General features: G+C 36.6%; 2 protein-coding genes across 2 annotated transcripts in view; one reads left to right on the top strand and one right to left on the bottom strand.

Moving 5' to 3' along the window:
* The window catches only part of GALNT5 (polypeptide N-acetylgalactosaminyltransferase 5), a 41,912-nt gene extending 34,000 nt beyond the window's left edge, over nucleotides 1–7,912 (top strand). Inside the window, exons 9-10 of the mRNA XM_082395737.1 lie at nucleotides 2,026–2,187; nucleotides 5,748–7,912. Of these exons, the coding sequence (XP_082251863.1) occupies nucleotides 2,026–2,187; nucleotides 5,748–5,888 (303 nt within the window). The 3' untranslated portion in view covers nucleotides 5,889–7,912. The remainder of the gene's footprint in view (nucleotides 1–2,025; nucleotides 2,188–5,747) is intronic.
* A 5,923-nt stretch (nucleotides 7,913–13,835) lies between these two features.
* On the bottom strand, nucleotides 13,836–18,875 carry ERMN (ermin). Its single transcript, XM_082395799.1, has 3 exons — nucleotides 18,396–18,875; nucleotides 17,655–17,747; nucleotides 13,836–14,790 (listed from the first exon to the last, which is right to left on the bottom strand). Exons 1-3 carry the CDS (start codon nucleotides 18,634–18,636, stop codon nucleotides 14,279–14,281), a joined length of 846 nt encoding a protein of 281 aa, XP_082251925.1. The 5' UTR covers nucleotides 18,637–18,875; the 3' UTR covers nucleotides 13,836–14,278.
* Between the last annotated feature and the right edge of the window lie 2,203 nt (nucleotides 18,876–21,078).

Genomic DNA, 21,078 nt, shown 5'->3' with positions numbered 1-21,078 from the left:
CAACATATGTTTCCTACCAACTCATTCTGCGGGGACAGTTATCAGTTTGGGTACCAAATAGGACTCATAGGAACATACATTCAGGAGTTGAACTCACCCCCTAAAATTGCAGGTAATTCTTTGATAGAGAAATTTTTTGTGATGAGAATCTAGGCTCGCCAAGACTTACTCCTTTGCTTTGACTTAGAGGTATTGCTTGTATTTTCAAGCACATCCCATCTCTACCTCTTAATTCAAAGCTGCTATAATTCAGCTATGGATTGTAAACTTGAAGCTAATGGAATTCGTTCTTAATTAGGAAAGAGGAGACAGAGGAAAGAGAAAAGTGTCAAAAATCAATTGAAAGAAGTAATTTTCACGTATTAACAATTCAAAGAGGAAATAAAGTAGTAAATTGTAAAACAAAACCATAAGCAGTCCAAATTATGTGAAAGTAAAATATTAACTAATGCAGTCCTTCAAGACTCATCATTGTAGTGACTTTCTGTGTCTGATTAACCAGTATTTTATCTGAAAACCCAAGTTCTCAATAACCGCTAAGCCTCTCGAAGGGATGCTAGGAGACAAAAAGTATGAATCATGGAGCCCTTGCTTTTCACAAACGCCCATCTTCTTTTCTGTCTTGTTACTCATTTTTAGCTTCTGCTTCTTTTGGTTGGTTTGAGTAATAAAAGTAAAGGAACATGGAGGAAGTTAACTTATTTTTAGCAGAATTAATGAGGCTTAATATTAAGCCAGTGACTGTAGCATTCATCCAAGAAAGCTCAAAAGGAATAAAACCCTAGGATTGAACCATCAAGCCCTATCCATCACCTTACTTAAAACGTCTCCTTAGTTATTAACTTTCCTACCAGTTGAAATGTCCCTTTTCAAGGTAAGAGTTAGCTTCTCCTAGTAGCCACATAAATCCTTGTATTATGACATGTTCGTGCTTCTCAAATTTAATGTGCGCTCAGATCACCTGGGGAGCTTGTTACAATGCAGATTCTGATTTAATAGGTCCATAGTAGGGTCTGAGATTCAGCGTTTCTAAGTAGCTCCCAGGAGATGCTAATTTTGGTCCAAGTACTACCCTTTGAATGGAGAGTTCTAACACAATAACATACTTGATAATCTAAGTTAAATCTCAGTTACATTACAAATGATTCATTAGATAAAAGTATTTAGATAGATTTTACCAGCAGTCTATTTTCTTAAAATATGTTTACATTGGTGCAAAACAACAAATTTCCCACACACCTAGACATTTAGAGGATATTGAGCAGGCAGATAGTACTAGGTTGTAAGAAAACTGGAGAGAAATATTTATAAAAATTAAAAACATGGTTCCATTACCTAAAACAGTATTTATTTTAGACATACAGTGGCGACTCCCCCAAATTGGACATCTCCAAGAGCCGTTCCTGTGAACTGGGGGCTGCTGACACAGTAGCAAACTGGTGATTCCTTATGCTACCAGCAAAGAAAGATTTTTAACCTTTCCTATAATAGAACAAAACCTCTAGGAGTCCAATTGTCAAGTCTTAAAAAAAAAAGAAACATAATAATTCCCATCAAAGTAATTTAGGGCTGTGACTTGGATCTCCCTGTAGCCCCAATGGCCAGGGGCCTAAATCACGTGCTGGTTTGAATGTTCCAATACTTCAAGCACCAGAGTAGTCTGGCATTCAGAACACCTAAAATGACATCCATTCGCAGATACGTACTAATTGTACTAAATACTTTTTTATTATTGCAACTAACACTTATTGAGGCCTTACTGTGTGCTCAACACTTGAGAGTAATTACCCCAAGGTTTTGAGATAGACACTATAGCCATCCAACATAAAAATGATAAAAATGAGATTAGACAGGATAAATAATATGGCCCACATGGTCAGAATTGAAAGTGGCAACACCAGGATTTGAACACAAAACATCAGACTAGAGTGCCTATATTCTTAAGCATCGCTAACAAAAACGTTTGACAAAGCTGCTACTTGTGTGTGCCGTTGGAAGTCACCTTCTTATTCATTTCACTTACAGCTTCAACAATTTAATTACACCTGGTTAAGACTTATTAAACAAGGAGAATGGTGCTTAGCTCCCTTCCCTGATAACGGAGCCCTGAGGCTGCACCCTTGTGATAACAGAAACAAAGGGCTAAAATGGCTGCATAAATCAACATCCGTCTTTCATCCAGAGCTGGTAAGAAAATATTTGCACCTCTTGCTTACCACAAATCCAACTTTCAATTAAATGGGGCATAAAACCCTCATTGTCAGCTTCCTCAATCAGAAGCCTTAAATGTGTTTGGGACAATAGGGACAGTGTGAAAGTTCATAAAGAGAGATAAACAGATATTTTCTATAAATTGTCGAGTCGTTTTTTATTCTTTTCACAAAATTTATTTCAAATCAGCTATTTTAAATAGAACAGTCACCGGGTTCTTTTGGTTATATTGCTATTGTCATCTTCGTTTCTGAAAGTCGTTTGCTTCAGTCAACTAACAATGCCAAAAGGAAGCCTTATAGGCTAGAATTGGTTCTCACTGGTTACCAGGAAAGTTTACAGGGACAGTATATGGGAAAAGCGAGAAGCAGTGTGCTTCCCACAAGCCCTGCACTTAGCGTGAACCTGATTCTGCATCCTGCCTCCTTTCCACGTAGAGAGACTTTCTCATGCCCTCTGGTTCCCAGAGGCCTAGGCTCTGAGCGGGTGCTGGAACCAGCTCCCAACCAGCCTGGGGGAGCTGCCTGTGTGCAGCTCTTGCCAACTTCACGTTCAGCAATGTCACACTGGTAACTTGAAAACAGCCGTGATGCAAGTATTTATACCCATGCTACTGTTGACGAAAAATTAACCAGTCGATCTAAGAAGCAATTGGAAAATTTTATTTGTGCCAAATTTGAGGATTATAACCCGGAAAGAGCATCTCAGAAAGCTCTGAGAACTGTTCTGCCTGTTAGAATTCAAGACACAGTTTATATAAGTTTTTTGAGACACAGGGCTGCACATTAAATAACGAATTATTGACAGTTTACACAATCCAGATTTAAGTGCCATCGTGGTGGGTCATGTGACCCTTCACAAGATCAGGAAGGACTGTTCTCTTTTAAGGAGTTGTTGATGCTAGAAGAATGTTGTTGTTTATGGTTGAGCAGGTATTCCTGCTGGTGGGGGAGGTTTGGTCAATGCATAATGCGGAGACACAATGCATAGATGGGGGAGAGGGGAGGCCAAAGGGCAGAGAAGAATTTTTATGTTTAAATTTTTCTTGTCTTGCCATAAATATGAATTTTATTTCACACTACAAATCGGGGATGTTTTACCAGAGGTCCAGTTGTGAATATTTACCAGAACATCTGTGCTCTATCCTATTCACTCTCAAAGTCTTCTGTTTTCCCCAATTATATTTTAATAGGACACAAAGTCACAAGCTTTGGTGTAGGATCTTGGAGTGGCAGGAGTAATTTCAAGCCTGCCTTCTCAAATTTTCTGCTATCTCACTAGCTGGTAGCCACCAAATCCACTGAATGCATTGAGTATGCGAGACCATCATTTTGCTCAGGGGTGAACCCCAAAGTAAGCACACTTTTTTCTTTGGAGCGCCTCCATTCTTTTTGATGTCACAGCCAGTGACTGTTCTCTTCATGACATTTTTCTTCCTGCTCAGGATCAAAATTAGGACCTAAGCAACACCTCCTCCAATCTTTCTTTCTATAGATCATCCCTGTTATAATTCAGTTCCTTCTGGACAATATTTTTTTCTTTTTAGTGATGATGGTTATTATTGAGTTATTCAGAAAAATTAGGAATTACCAGTGTGTGAGCTGCTGATTTCACGTTGCATAGTGTTAAGAAAATCTGTAAACACATGTTGATTAAATTACATCTTACCTTCTGCTTTCTTAACCCTGTGCCAAAGAGGAGCGATAGAGAGAGAGAGAGAGAGAGAGAGAGAGAGAGATAGGTAGATGGATAGATAGATAGAGATAGATAGATAGGGAGGGAGGGAGAGAGGGGGAGAGAGAGAGGGGGAAAGATTGAGATTGAGAATGAGAAAAAGAATACATTTCTCATCTTCAGAAGTGAATCTGTTATCAGAAAATATATTAGGCTAGTGAGAAAATATTTAGGAGCTGACAGTCCTTAAATTACATAAGGCTTACTTATAAACTGGATTGGGCCCACTGAGAACTTAGGCCTTTATTCGCTGATTTTTGTATAGGCCCAACACTGGTCTCCTTAACGGTAAGCCAATTTGTAAATAAGGTAATTTAATTAAGCTGGCAAAAATTAGAAAGCTGTTCCCCTACCTTGTTTGTGCCTATGCCTTTGTAACATGTTACATAGCTGCCTTCTGCCTTGGGTTCCTCTTTTCACGATGCTAGATGTCATGGAGATGAATATCTTGACAATTATCTTTCTTCTTTTTTCAGTGTTTTGGTAGTTTTCATACTAAACCTCCTAGGTCCCCCAAGATGTATAAGTCTTAAAAAACAAAAGAAATGGAGAATAAGACTGTGAATAACAGGAACATGTCTCTTCTTTTAGAAAGCATTAGGCATTGAGAGCTTCATGGAAGGCGGAAGGGTGATAGTGAGTTTGACCCCGGATACCAGTGAGCTATTAAAATTATACATTTCTGAATCTGCATTTAATAGGTGCCCTCTAGGTCAGCCCTCCTCAAATGCTGTGAACTGTGGCCACCTAAAAGGAAAAGTCTCACAGGTGGCGTCTAGGATTTGGATATAGAATGCCCCTCCAATACTGGTTTCCACATTGTGTCTTTTGTTGGGGACAAGTTATTTAGTTACCTCTTTACAACCCACGAGCAGAACATTGTAGATAATCCAGAGTGATATTCTCAATGTTATCTCTTTTACAAAACCTTGAGCATACTCAAACATCATATTCCCAAAATCCTACAAGGGTGACATTGTTTTTGTAAGAGCATCTCTAAAATAAATTATTATGAAGTCACCCCCGTTTGATAAAGTTTTAAAGCATTTCAAAACAACATATATATATATATATATATATATATATATAATATATAAAATTATATATATATATATATATATATATATATAATTAGAATGATCTTTGTCACAGTCATGGGTAATTGAGAGGATTGGTAAATGAAAAAATTATAAACCCATGAGCAAGTTCTAAGTAGGTTATTGACCATTTCTAGGACATTCAATAAATATTAAGCAATAATAGAACCTCTGAAATACCTATGACTTTCTCTAATCACGTCTGGACTTTCTGGACATCAGGCATTATGTACTCTCAGAGATCATGATAGGAAGCTCATAAATAAAATACATCATTTCTAGCACTTTTTATTCCAAATTTGCATTCTAAGTCACAGACTTAAGAAATTAACTTAACACACTTTTTATAATGGTGTGTATTTTTTCTTACTACCAGCAGTGAGGCAGCCAGCGATCAAATATAGTAAATGCCATCTGGAATTATTTCCTTTAAATAATATAGTTATCAGCCATATCATCAGAAAATTCATCTTTTGCCTCATGAAGAATTAAAAGTCTTGTAGCTTGGAGAATGTGAGAACTTAGTTTGAGATAAAGACAAACTTAATACTGCCTAAAACCTGTGTTTATGTTATTAATTTTGTTCAGGAGAATTCCTGAAAGATCAAAAATGTAATTACCTAATTTTTTATTGGTTTTCATTTTCTTACATCACAATTGTCAAATTCAGTCTGTGGCTCATTCTCAGATCCTGTTTCCCTCCAGGTGAATCACATTGTTTTTGGAAACTATCACCAGTTGTTATGCTTAGAAGGAAATTTTTCTCAGAAGACCCTGAAAGTTGCTGCTTGTGACCCAGTGAAGCCATATCAAAAGTGGAAATTTGAAAAATATTATGAAGACTGAGGAGGAACTGATGTCTTTATCTAGTAAATCTATTAGACACTGTGACTATGACAATGAACTTGGTGACTGTTTCTCCATGCTAGTTCAAAATTTTCAAAATTAATAACATTTGAATGGAAGATTTTTTAAAAATCACAATATTTGAGATACCAAAAGTTAACTCAGGGAAACAGTCCAACATTAGACTGGAGTCCTTCTTCAGCACTAGATGGGCTTTTGAATTGCCTGCTTTCCACCCTGTGCTGGAACAAAGCCTTCAAGTTTCCACATGCCATCTAACAGGTAACTGGAAAAAGAAGACGGAAGTACTTGGAGAAGCACAATGATACTCATGAAGGCTGAGTTTGATCATAACCAGCTCTTTTGGTCCACAAGTAGGTATAATCAGTGAGAACCTGATCCTTTATTTGCTATTTTTTCATCAAAGAAAATAAAAGAAAGGAAGAAAATTACTTGAGTTCCTAGGCTAAAAGACCTCAGAAACACACAGCTTTCACCTTGGTGAAATCCCTCCCAACTACATGCATGTTTACCTAACAGTTTGAAATAGTATTGATATAATACTCCTTGATGGCAGGGTTTTGATCTAGATGACTGCATAATGTTTTTCCCAATCTGAGTCAGTGGAAAAACTTTAAGTGAGGAAGTCAAATGCTTATTCAATTCTAGACATGGATGTTGTTTCCATTCATTCTGTGCTTTTAAATTGCACTTCAGAAAATGGCCATACTAGTAACTTCTAGACTCATGTGGATATTAAAAAAGAAAGAAAAAAATGCAAAGAAATAGAGGCTGGGTCACAGCACACTGCAGTAATCAAAAATACATTTAATCATTGAATCTACTCTAATGTAGGACCAAATAAGAGGAGTTGAAATGAATAAAGCAGAAATAGAGCACGGAAAAATATTAAAGTTCTTTTATGTGAAAATACTACTTTAGATTCAGCAGCATTCACAGGGATGAAGAATGCTAAAAATGGGCTCTAAAAGATTTCAAGGTAGAAATAAAGTAGGGGAAACATAAAGAAAGGGGAAGAGAATGAGTTAAATACAGTTAGGAAGAGAGTTAAGAAAAAATTGTCCAAGACTTGTCCAAAAACGGAAGGGGATCTGGCACCTCTATGGGGGGGAGAAAAGAACAAAGTCCTAGATGTGGACCTAAAGATAACACTGATAAATTTGGGGAAAATTCCAATATTTCTTTGATCCAAATTGAGCACATAATCTTAGGTATGACAATACCTAGGCATACTGGAAGATATCTTAGAAATCCTAATATCCTTTGCATTCATTCTGGTAAGGAAACTGGCCTGTCCAAAAATCCCAGGCCAGTTAGTGAGAGAATCAGGATTAGAATTTGGATCTCCAGAGACAGGGCCACTAGCCTAACCAAATCTCCTCCACAACATTCTTAAGAAAGATATACATAAGTTTTTTTGTTAGGGTTGGGTCTCTGGAGGTCAATCATGCTATATTCTTGTTAATATTAAAATAAAAAAACAAACAAACAAACCTGTGCTGTTGAGCTGATGGTAAAACTGGGCATCTTTAGCTCTGATTTCCTGTTTAAAGTTTAACTCCCAATTAATTACGCAAAAGCAAAGCAATAACTAAGAGTTGGAAGGGGAAATAGTTTTACGTATTTGCAACATATTTAAGATGTTTTATGTAAATAATTGACATTGCAGATGAGATAAGAAAATGACTAGAAAATGAGACAATTATTTTCAAAACAGAGCCATGCGAGGGATAAAACACAAGTCAGTTGCCAAAGGACTAATTGAGTTGCCGACCAAACTAAATATGCTGGATGCCTCATGCAATGCTTTGTGTAAATGAAAAATGTTGAAAGGTTTTCTGCCAGTGTAAAGAATCTCTTTTTATTCAAAAAGAGTTTCCACCAACAATGTCAACTCTGTTCACAAAAAGATGAATTATGTTTTGGATACACTTACCTGTGGGTATACCAGCTGAAGAAATTTGAATGTTTTTGCTCAAAAGAACCTTCTGTGGTCTGTTCAATGTATGCTCTTCCTGGCTTTACCTTGACATACTTATTATGTGAAGCTATATTTGGATCCATATTATCAATATAACAAAGAACTGTTTTCATACATCACATATTTGTTCTTGGGTAGAATTTTTAAAACAGCTTTTACCATGTTTTTGCTCAACTACTCTTAGAAGCAAGGAACTAAGCAGTAGTTAGAAATCTTATGGACCTAACTGTGAGAGTATTGACTAATTGTGAAATCTACTACCAACATTCTTTTAAACATTGCCCTCGAATTTTTGTTTTCAGAAGACCTTTATAAAAGTATAAATGCCTCTAGGTCTTCTGATACTTCTAAAGATAAACCCTTGGCTGGGACACATTAGGGTCTTAATTAGCCCCAAGTTCTTCAATAGGGGGCTCTGTTCTTGGGGACTTCAGAGTTTTCCCTGGATTAGCTTAAGTTATTGCCTTTTCTTAAAAAAAATGTCTCTGCATCTTGTTACCTTGAACACAAACATAGTGGATAATATTTTACAGGACTTATTTGATCAAAAACTAATTTACCAAACCATCTGAGTACTTCTGAGCCTTCCAGCTTGCACAGTTCTTTTCTTGTTTTCAACAGTTACCCAGAGATTCTACCCTACTCTCTTGAAGGATTACACAGCTGTTGTTGATACAACTGTGTTTTATCACCAGCCTCAAATTTGCTCAATTCTTCTTGCCAACATTTAATCAACTGTCATTCACAAGGGCAAAAACCACCATGTGCCATGATCACAATGTATCATTAGCTTTGAACTGTAATTTGGAAATACTTTCTTAGATATTAACACCTTGCCTCTAGAATTGCCTTAGGAACTGTAGAGGAGCAAAGATACTAGTTATAGTGTATAGGAATTCAATTTTTCCAGTCAACCTTCATTTCATGAATGGCTTAGAATGCTTTTCAAGGGTCTCTCATGCAAGAGAATGGAGTTGAGGTGCACCAGATAGTACCATCTTTATTTGTTGTAACATCTTTAACTTTCACATTCAAACACAGAAAAGAAATTCTGTCTCAAAAGAAAGCCCCAAGAGCTTGGATAAAAACAAGAAAATTACAAGGAGTAAAGAGAAAAGAAGTGGGACTAAGTACCTTTGAGTACCTACTACGTGCTAGGCACTGTTTGTGCCCCATCTCACTATTGTGTGCAACTCAGTGAGGGGAGTTTCATTCTCCTCATTATGCAGACGAGGATGGCTGAGAGGGATTGTCTAAAGTCATCCCACTAGTAAGAGTTAAAACCCAGATTCCATTCTATTGGGCTCAAAAAAAAAAAAAAAAAAAAAGTGAGCCTCTTTCACTAAACCATGCTGCTGTGATTCTTTGATTCTTCTCCTCTTCCTCCTCTTCTTCCTCTTCCTCCTTCTCCTCCCCCTCCTTCTCCTCCTCTTTCTATTTCTTCTGTAAGTAGGACAGACAACTCAGGTGGGCTCAGTTAAAATCCCTTGGTATAGAGTCACACCTCTTTGGTCTCTCTTGCATGTTGTACAGACAGGAAATAGAGGCTGCGCCCCTCTCTGTTAAACAACTGAAGTGTAGGCTTAAGGATAGTTATCCTCATACACTTCGCAGTGGTCTATCTCCTTGACTTCATGCAGGACATATTCCTTTCCATTTCCTAGAACAAGTATAAGAGGGAGACGTGGACACAGAGAGATTGCTTCTCTGTGAATGATATTACCAACTCTTTGTTCCCCCAACCATTAATCAAAGCTGACAAATTGCTCAATTTGAACAGAAGTGGAAAGTGAAAAATTGGAGTCCTTTAATTTAAGACAAAAACCAAGTCGTGTAGCTTTCATTTCACTGTGTAGATTGTCACCATAATGCTTTTACAACAACCTTTGCATAAGTTTACTCAACAATTGCTACAAGCCAAGATGCCTTGAAATGAGAAAAGGAACACTAACCACAGTTAATGTACAAAAATATTTATTTTTGGCAAATAGCCATTCCATGGTCAGGTTTGAATAAGCCATGTAAAGTATTATCTACTCCTGATGAGGTTTAATGGATGGAATTTCAGGTGTTGGTGGTGTCCGTGCCTAAAAGAAAGGAAAAAAATACCATTGCACTAAGATTTAATGCCTCTGTTTTCAACCTAATGGGTCAACTAATAGTTATCACTACAGTTAGGGTCTCTTTTCAAGTTTATGTGAATCTTTGCTTTGCAAAAACACAAAAATCTCATTTTCCAGCAAATAGAGCAACTTCTAATATGCTGAGTTTCTAATGACAACAGTTGCCATCAAATAAGTAACAAATAATTTCTTTGAAAACTGGGATTTTCTATTTTGTTATTGACTGATAGGTTTTCCCAGTTCAAGGATATTGGTTATAAATATCTATACAAAGTCTTTATATTAGCTGTTGAAACGAAAACATATATATATATGGCTATGGGTATGTTTCTATATTTTATGCTTTGAACTGAGAGAAAGTAAAACCAAGAGTTTTAACTAACAAAGAAAAATTAAGAACTGTTTTGGGATATTTTTAATTCTCTCTTAAGTGCATAGCTTCATCTGCATCTGGCCTTCTGGACAAAAGTATCTCACACAGACTTTCACTCTGGGTATTTTTTTCCCAGACCTGAAAGGAGTAACCAAACCCTAAATTATCAAGATGCTTGTTATTCAGTTTAGGTTTATGCACATGCGTTAATTCTTCTCCTTCAAACAACTGCCCAAATGTTGCTAGTTTTATACATATTAGCTATAAGAGCTGGGCATAAAAACAAGAGAAGGCAAAGGTTAAATTTGTGAATTTGTTATTGATTACCTAAAAATATTTGTTAGTGGAAAAACTAGATTGAAACTATGGAGTAGAAAGGAATTTGGAATAAATTTGAACATTTTTAGTTACCCAGTTTTTCTGCCTCTGACCAACCAAATTTATTATAAAGAAGAAATCAAATATGTAATTTTAAGTTTCTAAGTAAAAATTCAATTACTTTCCAAATTCATAACCAAAACTCATCCAAGCTGGCAGTTAATTACAAAACGCTTTGATTTTGTAGTTTGCCACATATCTGGGTGATTTCCACTGCTCATTACTACCCGTGTCATTGTGTTTATGTCAATTGTATGTTCTACTCACCTGTGTTCTTCATGAGCTGTGTACATGTTTTGGTATTCATATTTATTATGTTACTGTCTGATACTTTAATATGGACAAATATTTGCTATAACTTTTGACATTACTTTTTATAGCCCTCTTGTTTTTATAGAGGAATGAAAGTTTAGGCTTTAAAAGAAGTAGTGCCTTTCTCATATGGCCAGACATATTTCTTCATGATACGCTGGTGTTTCATCTTTTTCCATAATTCTCTATTATTACTTATTTTAAATGTTTTTCCTATCATTTTGAAAAACTCAAATGTCTGTTCTCCATTTGAAAGTGTGCCAGAAGTACTCCACCATGTAAATATGTAGAAACAATTACTATAAAAGTGTCAGCATAGTTTACAGCAATGTATTACCTTAATGACTACAAAGATATTTTTTTCAAGTTGTTGGAATTAAGGTGTATCTAAAACAATAGTTCAGTTCCTGTAAAAATAATAGAAATGTCTCATGAACATTACATATCTATCCATCAGAAATTCTTTTTACAATTTCATACACAAGCATTTTAAGACCTTTTTGAAATAAATAACGCGAATGAATTAAAATGAGGTGTTGATTTCTGAAATGGTATTTATTGATGGTCTCAATAGCTGCTAATATGCAAGGGTTCTTTTAAATTTTAAAAGGCAGATAAAAAAATAAAATCTAGGCACCAAAAACAAGGACACAAACTTTTATTGAGAGCAGGTCAAACACAGTTCCTTATTTAAACTGTTAATAGGTAGATAGAGTCTGATATATTCTGTGTCTTCAAATGTAGCATTATATGAAGGGTTAAGTTTTATATTGACAGAGAAATAGAGCTGTTATTACTTCCTGTTCACCCAGCATCTAAGGAAAATAAAAAATCATGTAAGAAATATCAGCATTCTCACAATAAGTCAATTCTCCCTCCTACCAGGTACCAGAGTCCTTCTTCCATTCCTGAACCTTGAAGCACAAAAGCAGTAAACCTTCATGTGTAGTTACCAATTTGTGTTCTTAATGTGTCCCATATGCTTTTCAAATATGTTAAGTATCCCCCATGAGATTTGAACCAGACCCTTGTCTTTCTTAGTTTACAAGAATCAAACAGCCACCCATCACCATTATACTTACAGTCACTAAGCTCTGTGGCCTTAGTGTAAGATGGCAGAATAGGGCAATGGGCACTAATGCCAAATAATAGTTTCAGTGCTCTTCTGCAACTACATTGCCTCATTCATGAGCATTAAGCATTTACTCATTGAACATACCTTGAAATAGTCTTGTTGATAAAATCTTTCATAGTTGGTTAATCATCTGGTAAGAGCACAAAACTAAAAGGGCCAGGGTTACTATATTTTGGAGCCCAATTAGAGCTAGTTGCTTGGCCACATCAAATGACCACAGACCTCCCACCTCACTCAAGTTCCACAGGAATTGGCTGCCTCTGCTGGAATAATTCAAAATACAGGCTCTGTTGATGGTAGGTTAAGAATATGGTCCTGTTCCATGATGGATAACATAATACTGTGCTTTGAAGTTAAGTAGAAAATAGTAGGGGTCACCAGTAATCCAAAAAGAAAATAGCTTGCCCAAGTGAAAAGATTTAGAGGCTTTAAATGAACAGGTAATTGTCCTAGTGCATCAATCTTCTACCTAAATTTGTCAATAAAAGACTGATTTCCCTGTCTTTATTCTGAAAACTTGCATTGTCGAGAATGAAATGCATAGATTCTATAGATTAAGCGTGACAGACTTTTATATGGTCAGGTTGTGAAGTATCTGTTTGAAAGAATAAAAGGAAAAAATTCAAAATTGAGTCTCATAAACACTAAATAATAGTATATGATACCATGGAAACATATTATATGATAAAGAATTAAAGAAAGTGCCTTTAGAATGTGTGGGATTTGTTACACATAAATAAGCAATAATCTGAGAAGGGCTAACCCAGGGTTTTTCACAAAGTGAAAAATAAATAAACAAAGGGTTGAATAGTACAATGAAGACTGTATTACATTCAGACAATAAGGAATTGTCTTTTTATTTCTAGGGCCAAAAGAAATGTCTTTATCTATGGTGACAGAAAGCTCAGGGTAATATATATAGAAGCATGAAATGAAAAATTATGGAACTATCTAAGAATATAAATATAGACTCTCCCTTTTCATAAATATTCAATACATTATTTGACACATTGGTTTGAGTGAAGCTTCACAAGCACAATTTTAAGCATCTTGATTTGGGCTGAGGTCCAGTAAATTATATATTCCCAACAACCATCAGAGCTTTCTCACTAAAAATACATGCTCACACTCTACTTTGAAAATATTCTAAGATAATTATTTCCATTTTCATAGTAACTAGTACAGTTATGACTAGAGTTGTCTCAGGTTTCTAAGGAAAGAAAATTATTCTGAGATACTCTTAATAGGAGAAAGTGTAGTAATAGAGAGGGGTATTTTCTTAAAATTGTGCTAAAGCTGTCATTTTCATGTTTAATGACATTAACTGTGCTAGACAAGATTTTATTTTCAGTCTCAGAAATAATCTATCTGATATAACTCTTTAGTCAATTGCCCACCAATCTTCCAGCCCCTCCCTGTGGCAATCTCACAATGGATTTAATTCATCTTGAGAACATAAAGCCAACATTTAGTAAACAGAATTTTCCTGACTGACAATTGCTCAGCCCCTCTAGTGAGAAAATTCAGTGAATGGTAACACCTAGGAAGGCAGCCTATACAGAATTTCACTCTGTAGATGCCAAGAAAAACAACTTAAAATCTGAAGATAATAGGAAAGGCAAAGTATTTTGGAAAGTTTATTGCCAGAGTCTATAAAACCACGTTTTAAAGAAAGAGAGATTTGATACCAGACTTTCTATCACCCTCAGTGTACAGGAAGAAAGACACCAAAAGAAATACATTTCATTTCAAATAGTCCTCTTTCATTTGATGACTACATTTCCCAGCATTGCTACTTTTAAAGTCAAACTGTTTAGTGCTTAGCACACAGGCTAAATTAGTGAGGATTTAAAAAGCAAATATCCAAGAATGAATCTAAAGCTTTTTGATTTGAGGTTACCGGACTGAGTTTTGCCTAGGGTTATTTCCACATTATTCTATAGTGAAACAGAGATTAAGTTTCCACTTCTTTATAGGGGATGACTCAAGGCATACAAAGATGCATCTCAGGAAAATAGAATTAGCTTTTGCTTTAGTGGGCATGAGAACTTCTCAGTTCCAGTTAGTTTATAAATGCATCATAGACTCGAATTCATCAATTCTTTGCTTGGTGTTCCCCTTTCTGATTTTCCGATAGGATATCGTATTGTATCTTGAATAAGCATTTCTGGAAATATCACCCTTCTTCCCGAAGGTTGACTGCTCATCAGGTGTGACAGGTTGGGAACTGGGGCTGCTCAGTGGGGAGTCCTCACTTACATCGCCTTCCTCTTTTAACTGAGAACCCTCTTCATTTTTTTTCTTAAATTCTATCACTCGAACTTCATCTTCATCATCTTTGCAATCATCATCATCATCATTATTAATTTCTTCATCCCAAACCTCTTGCTTAGAATGTAACACATCAACTTGGCTAGGTTTCCGAAATCCTAACCATTCAATTTCCATTGCCTGATGTTGAGTTTTGTTCTTCAGATCCTCATCTTCTCTCTCTCCTAAAGGTTGTTGAGCAATCCTTTCCTTTTGTCTACTTAGTTCTTGGTTACTGCTGCTCGAAGGAATCTTCTCCCACTGATGTCCTATAGCAAAATCAATTGGTAATTGATATGTGTAGAGATTTCAAAATACCACAGATTCTCCAGACTATATTTCTGGACAATCGTTTTCCACCAAACATTTTATGGGATATTGTTTTGTGGGTTATTAATATGTTTTACACAATAAAACAGGCTACACCATCAAATTAGCTTGGAAAACACTGCATTAAACACAATTAAGTAAGCCTCTTCAGAATTTATCCAAGCCTTTAAAATACTAATGAATATTAGCATCCAGCAACCCAACCTCATTTGACTATGGAACAATTTTGTTGTGGACTACTGTATCTAGTGATACTGGTATTCCCTGAGACACACTTTTAAAAATCCTGTCTAGCCTGTCATGAGTGGATATGTGAATATATTAAAAAATATTTGGACCTAGCTCCTACACACACACACACACACACACACACACACACACACACTCCTCAAGGAAAATTAGAAAAAAGGCTTTCTTCCAACAGTAAAAATAATGAAATAATGACTGCCAGTGACTGGTCACACTCAGAGTAGCAAATTCAGTGTTTACCACCATGCTTCTCAGAGTTCTCATGTCCTAAAGTACCGGGTACGGAGGAGGAGCAGGGAACCACAGATGGCCAAGAGTCACGTGCTGGGCTAATGGAGGCGTCAAGTCCACCAAAGGACACATTATATAGCCTAAGATCTGCCACTGATTTCTAGTGAGTCAAGATTTAAAAATCATGTGGAGGTCATATCTACATAGTGTTAGGTTAGCCTATTATTTTAGACATGTCCTTAACCGACAACTAATTAACTTAAGTTGTTTGGTACCATGCAGTGACTTTTAAGAGGCTCATTTAATTCATTGCAAATTTCACTTTTCAAACACATCCTATCAGCATATCCTCAATAATATTTATTGAGCATGAGAAAATGAATTAATAATAAGAGAGTAGAGGTTGTTCTCAGAGCTTTCAGCCCTGAAGGACTTCTGTGGGAAGCTTCAGGCTGCGGTGCACATGACTCAGGGCTGTGTTCACTATTCCCTTTCAACACCATAACAGTCTTTATATAAAGCGAGAGGCACTGTTCCTCTTTGCCCTTCTCCTCCACAATTTCCTATTTTCACTGAAAGATGCTGACAAGTCCATTTCCATCAGAGGTTTTTCATTCTCTTTTTGTTTTGTTTTCCCAACTATAGGAATCAGATTGTAAACTTACACAAAGAGATAGAATTGGAGGTGGTTCATCACTCCTCATTAGCTGTGCACAGCTCCTATCAGGCCACTGGCATCCAGTCAGTGTTCTTTACATCATAAATAAATATGTATTAGAATGTTTGCTATAATTTTAAGCTTTGTTTTGTTTTCTTCTTTTCCATAAGAACCAAAGAAACTGATCTTTTTGCTCGTATTCGTGACTTGGGCATGGAGTTGTCATGCATGAAATTACTTCTTGACTTTAAATTATAATTCTTTCTAAGTATTTTTAACATCTTCCTATTTTTCAACTCAGGAGTATTCTCTTTGGGGACTTTATAGCTGTTTGCCATTGTGAAAATAAAAGACACCCAAATGTGTCCTTCTAACCCTACAGGAAGAACATGTTCCACCGAACACAAAGGGATTCATGCAGGGAAAAATTCACCCTGAGACCATCCACTTTAAAAATCCAGACTGCTTTTATTCTTTATTTAAAGGAAATGAAAGATCATAGAAAACTATTGTCTCCAGTGACTTTCTGATGAGAAATTTGAAAGGGGCTCTAGTTGAAAGGTTGAGATCCCTGCCTCTCAGAATTTGCTTGCTCATTGGCAGTAGAAGGGTTAGGGTGAGAGGTTATTTAGTCCATTTCATGGGGTCTAGGTCTTATAAATTATCTGTGATAATGTAAGAGCTTGACAATGACTGTTGCTTACTACATTCTTCTTTGAGTGACTACACAGTGGACCACCATATGTAGTCAGCAGACAGTCTGAGAGGGGTCCAGGCAAAGGGGACAAACCCAGGAAACTGCCAACAACCTTGTCCTCCTAGGCATCTACTATTTTGTGTGATGTTCTAATATTTCAACCAATAATCTCTTCAATGTTTTACTTGTTAAGGTCCTAACTAAGCTAAATCACTTAGGTCTACCAAGCTGACTTCAATTTTGAGATAAGATGTTTATGGCTGCAAGAGAGGATATGAATGATTAATTGATAGATTTTTATCTTCCACTTTATTTTGAAATTGTTTGAATGTAGGTGTCTCCTTAGAAGTCTACAAGATTTTGTGTCTCAGACTCTTGAGTTTATTTGAAAAGTAATATAGTCATTTAAAAATCAATATTCTTTTTCTTCTCCCATTTTTCTGAAAGAACACAATTAAAATGAACTTCATCACCTGGAAGATTTCTTTGACAAGAATTAGGTAACCATTTTGTGCTTACAACAGAGGCCTAGAATTTTCCTATAGATCAAATAAATTTATAAGTTTATTTTAAACAGTATGCCGACGGTAAACTTTTAAGATAAACCCATTTTTGAAACGTTTACATCTTGCAAGGCGCCTGACACAGATTTGAAGACACTTAATCGAAAGGAAAGGTTTATTTAGTAGACTAACTTATTAAGACGCAGATATCATATCGTCAGGTCGAAGCGTGCTAATCAGTTATACCAATCCATGCAGTCTCAGTCTTGAAGAGTGTGTAATGCTTTCTAAGGTGGAACCCACAGATAAATCCAGAATCCCTTATCTGCCTATAGCAGCTTTGAGTTTTTGAAAGCATTACCTGGATTGCTTTTTCAATACCACACTCACGTAACATCCCATGCAAAAACTGTCTTCCACATTCCATCAAACAATTTCTGTGTACAAAATGGAAGTTCCCCTTACCTTCTCTGAATGTCATTTCATCAACACTTGTTTCTTGGAGAGAAAGATCTGTGATAGCCTTATGAACAATATAGAGATTCTCTTCTGGTTTTTCTGAGAGGAAAAAACCCCACAAGATTAATATTTTAACAATTAAGTAGTCTAAGATAAATAAATTACCAATTAAGACTCTAACAAGGTAGATGTCTGTGATTTTTGTGGTCACTAAAAATAACTATTTCACTCTTCAAACTCATTTCTTCACTGATTCCTTTTATTTATAAGCATAACGATAACCTCTCCTTTAATGTCTATATAAGTTGTACCATGAATTCAGACACTTTCAGGTAGATTTAGAAGGAGAAGTTGAATTTATGAATTCATTCTGACTGAATAATAATGGTGCTGTCCATATAATAATAAATAACAGTAGTTAACATTTAACCAACAGTAATTTTCACAACAACTGTACAAATATCAGAACTATTATTCTGCCTTCTTCTAATGAGAAAACCAAGGCTTCGGGAAGCCAAGAAAGTTGTCTAGGGTCACAGAGCTCTCAAATAAATGAGCCTGGATTTGACCCAGGGCAGAGGTTTAGTCCTTATGCTCTGCAGCCCCCGTAGGATAAGGGACTGCATTTGGGCAGGGGCAAGGGTGGGAGGATGTGCAGCTTATTCCTGTCATAACAGTTCATCCAAAGATTCCTGAGTGAGTTTACAAATCAAATCAAGCAAATTATAGAAAAGGAAAATGCTTTACCTTTTAGAATCTTCTCATCCATGGACGAGTTCAGCAGTATGTTCTCTTGTAATTTTGCACTTTTCTCCAGATTTCCTTCCGTGGGTTCCTCTTCAAGACTAGATTCTACCCTGCAGTATGGTGGGGTGCCACCCATATCACTGGCTTCTTCCGTGATTTTAGTGATTTTTTGTTGACCGTTTTCAGGGGGTGTATCCCCATTACACTCAACCTGACTGAATGTCACTGGAACGTCTGTCATGATGTACAGTTGAGTCCGACTTGGAGAGAGCTTTGGGGAAGATCCTTGATAAGTTCTCTTGCCTTCAAATCCAGCTCTTACTCTAAGGACACAAATGATTTCCTTTAGTGCATAATAACAAGCTTCTTTTCCTGAAGGTGTGCAGACAGAGCATAGCACAAAAGTAATAGAATTTGTCAGATTTGCCACCAACCCATGAGCAAAAATCTGGCCAATCACCACCTTCTTTGTTGCTCCGCAGTCCCACTTGCAGAATTAATGGCAGCCTTTTGATTTACATAAACAAACAATCCGAGGCAATCAGCCTTTTGTGTTGGCATGTACAGGGGGACTTTCAGCTTGTCAGTCCCCCTCTGGGAACAGAGATTTTTGTCCCTTTTCATAATGGCCCTTTGTCATTTTCCTTGTAACAGGAGCCACAATTGTTCCACAGCTTTAATCCAGAGAGAATGACCACCTTGAGGCATATTAGTTCTGTGTAACCAGCTTAACATTTCCAAACAGATTTTGTTCAAGTACAACCTCAGCTATTTTGTAAAGGACAATGGCTTCGTTTCTTATTTATTAAAGAATAAAAACAGCTTATCAAAAACCTGTAAACAGGACAACTTTATTGTAAGTGGCTCTGGCAGCAGATTCCATGGTATGCTTTCGGGAGCCCAGAGAAGTAGATCTAAGAAAATACAAGCATAAATTCTGCCGTCTTGCTAATACCAAAAATTTTACATTTCAGTGATTTATTTGGTCTATAGCTTCTTATCCTCTAGTTTATTCATGTCTATTGTAGCTCAAACCATCCTGTAAAACCCTAGTGTAATTGCCTCCATGAAATCTTCCCTTCCTACAATCAGAATTATTTTCAATATTCCCTACTGTGGTTTCATGGTGCTGGTAAAATTATAAGGCACCAACACTGTCTGCCTTTGGGGGAAACAGGTGATTATATAAAACATCTGCCACCTACCATTCCTTCCTTCTTAAAGTAAGACATTCATTCTTTTTCTTTGTTGAATCTCAATCAGTGCAAAATGATGCCAGAGCCTTTGCCCATGCTGCTCCCTCAGTTTGGAACGCCCTTCTCTTCCTCAAGGCCAAACCCCTGGCCTAACCAGCTCCTCTGAAATACCATTTCTTTAAAGACACTTTCCCTGACCCACAGGATTAGGATGGGACTCTTGTTACACATTATCTTTGTCCTTCAGAGTGCTCTTCACAGTTGTGATTAAATAAGTAATTGCACAATTATGTACATAATGTCTCTCATCAACTAGAATCTAAGCCTTATCTGGGCAGGGACCATGGTTAACTTACTTACATGTGTCCCCAGCATGTAGCATCTGCCTTGAAATAAGTAGGTACTGGATAGAGAAAAAAAAATTACTGTTGAATAAATGAATAGATGTTACTCCCTAGAGAATACATTTAAGATCTTTCCTAAAGGGAAGAAGAATAGAGGTTTGAGAGTAATTGCATATTTATCACCTTTAAAACTGTGTCGAGGGCTGAATGCATTAGGGTCTATATCAGGGCCGACAAATACAAGGCACTCTGCTCTCATCCCCTTTCCCCATATACTTGGAGGATATCTCTATGATCCTAGAATTCTCTCCCTTGTCATCACTGACTCTTCTCTACCCAACACACTGATTATTTGTTTGTTTGTTTCTGCACAGGAGGAAAATTAACTTTCCCTCTACCTTCTTCTGAGTTCTTGTCTGAGATCCCTGTAATAAAAGATAGATTAACAAGAGAAAAGGGAACAGATGTTTATTAATATGTTGTTAAAAAGTAATTTGAGGCATATTAAAAATTTTAAGAGGTTTTTTTTGAGCAATTCTAACTGGATAATGTTAAACCGGAAGTGGCTAGGAGCCTTATAGGGGACAGGAAACGGGGAGACTTTTATAGAGAAAAGGCAGAAGCAAAGTAAGGAAATTATTGATTGACTACAGCTTAAAACCTAGTTGGCTGTTTGTGATTGGTTGTCCTTAGCATTTTGATTTTGTAAGCGTGAGGAATATATAGGCTTTTATTTTGGTTTGCTTATGTAGGCCACCAGGCACTAGAACCACATTAGTCCAATGGCCTCCTTGTCTAATTAACTTAACAAATATGCCTCATGTATAATATATATGGAAGTGACTCAGGGAAACCTAGTAACTCCCTAAGATGGCCTAAGCCACTCCCGTAAATATCATCTCCAGCTAAAGACAAAAGAGAAAGGTGTGTGCTGGGGGTGGAACAGAAGAGGCCAGTTAGAGGTTTCCAGGAAAAGCACAGTAAACAAGGGTGTGGTATGTTATGCAGATTTAAGTGGCTGCCTTCTCCATTGACAAGATTCTGTTATGCTTTAGAGCATCCTTCTCTTCCTGGTACAGAGAGCGAGACAAAGGGAGACCTCCTTTATAAGTGCCAATTTCCCTTACAAAAGATAACTTTCTA

Source organism: Balaenoptera borealis (assembly GCF_965194805.1).
Source record: "Balaenoptera borealis genome assembly, chromosome: 6".
Taxonomy (NCBI): domain Eukaryota; kingdom Metazoa; phylum Chordata; class Mammalia; order Artiodactyla; family Balaenopteridae; genus Balaenoptera; species Balaenoptera borealis.
This window is presented reverse-complemented; position numbering and strand designations above follow the sequence as displayed.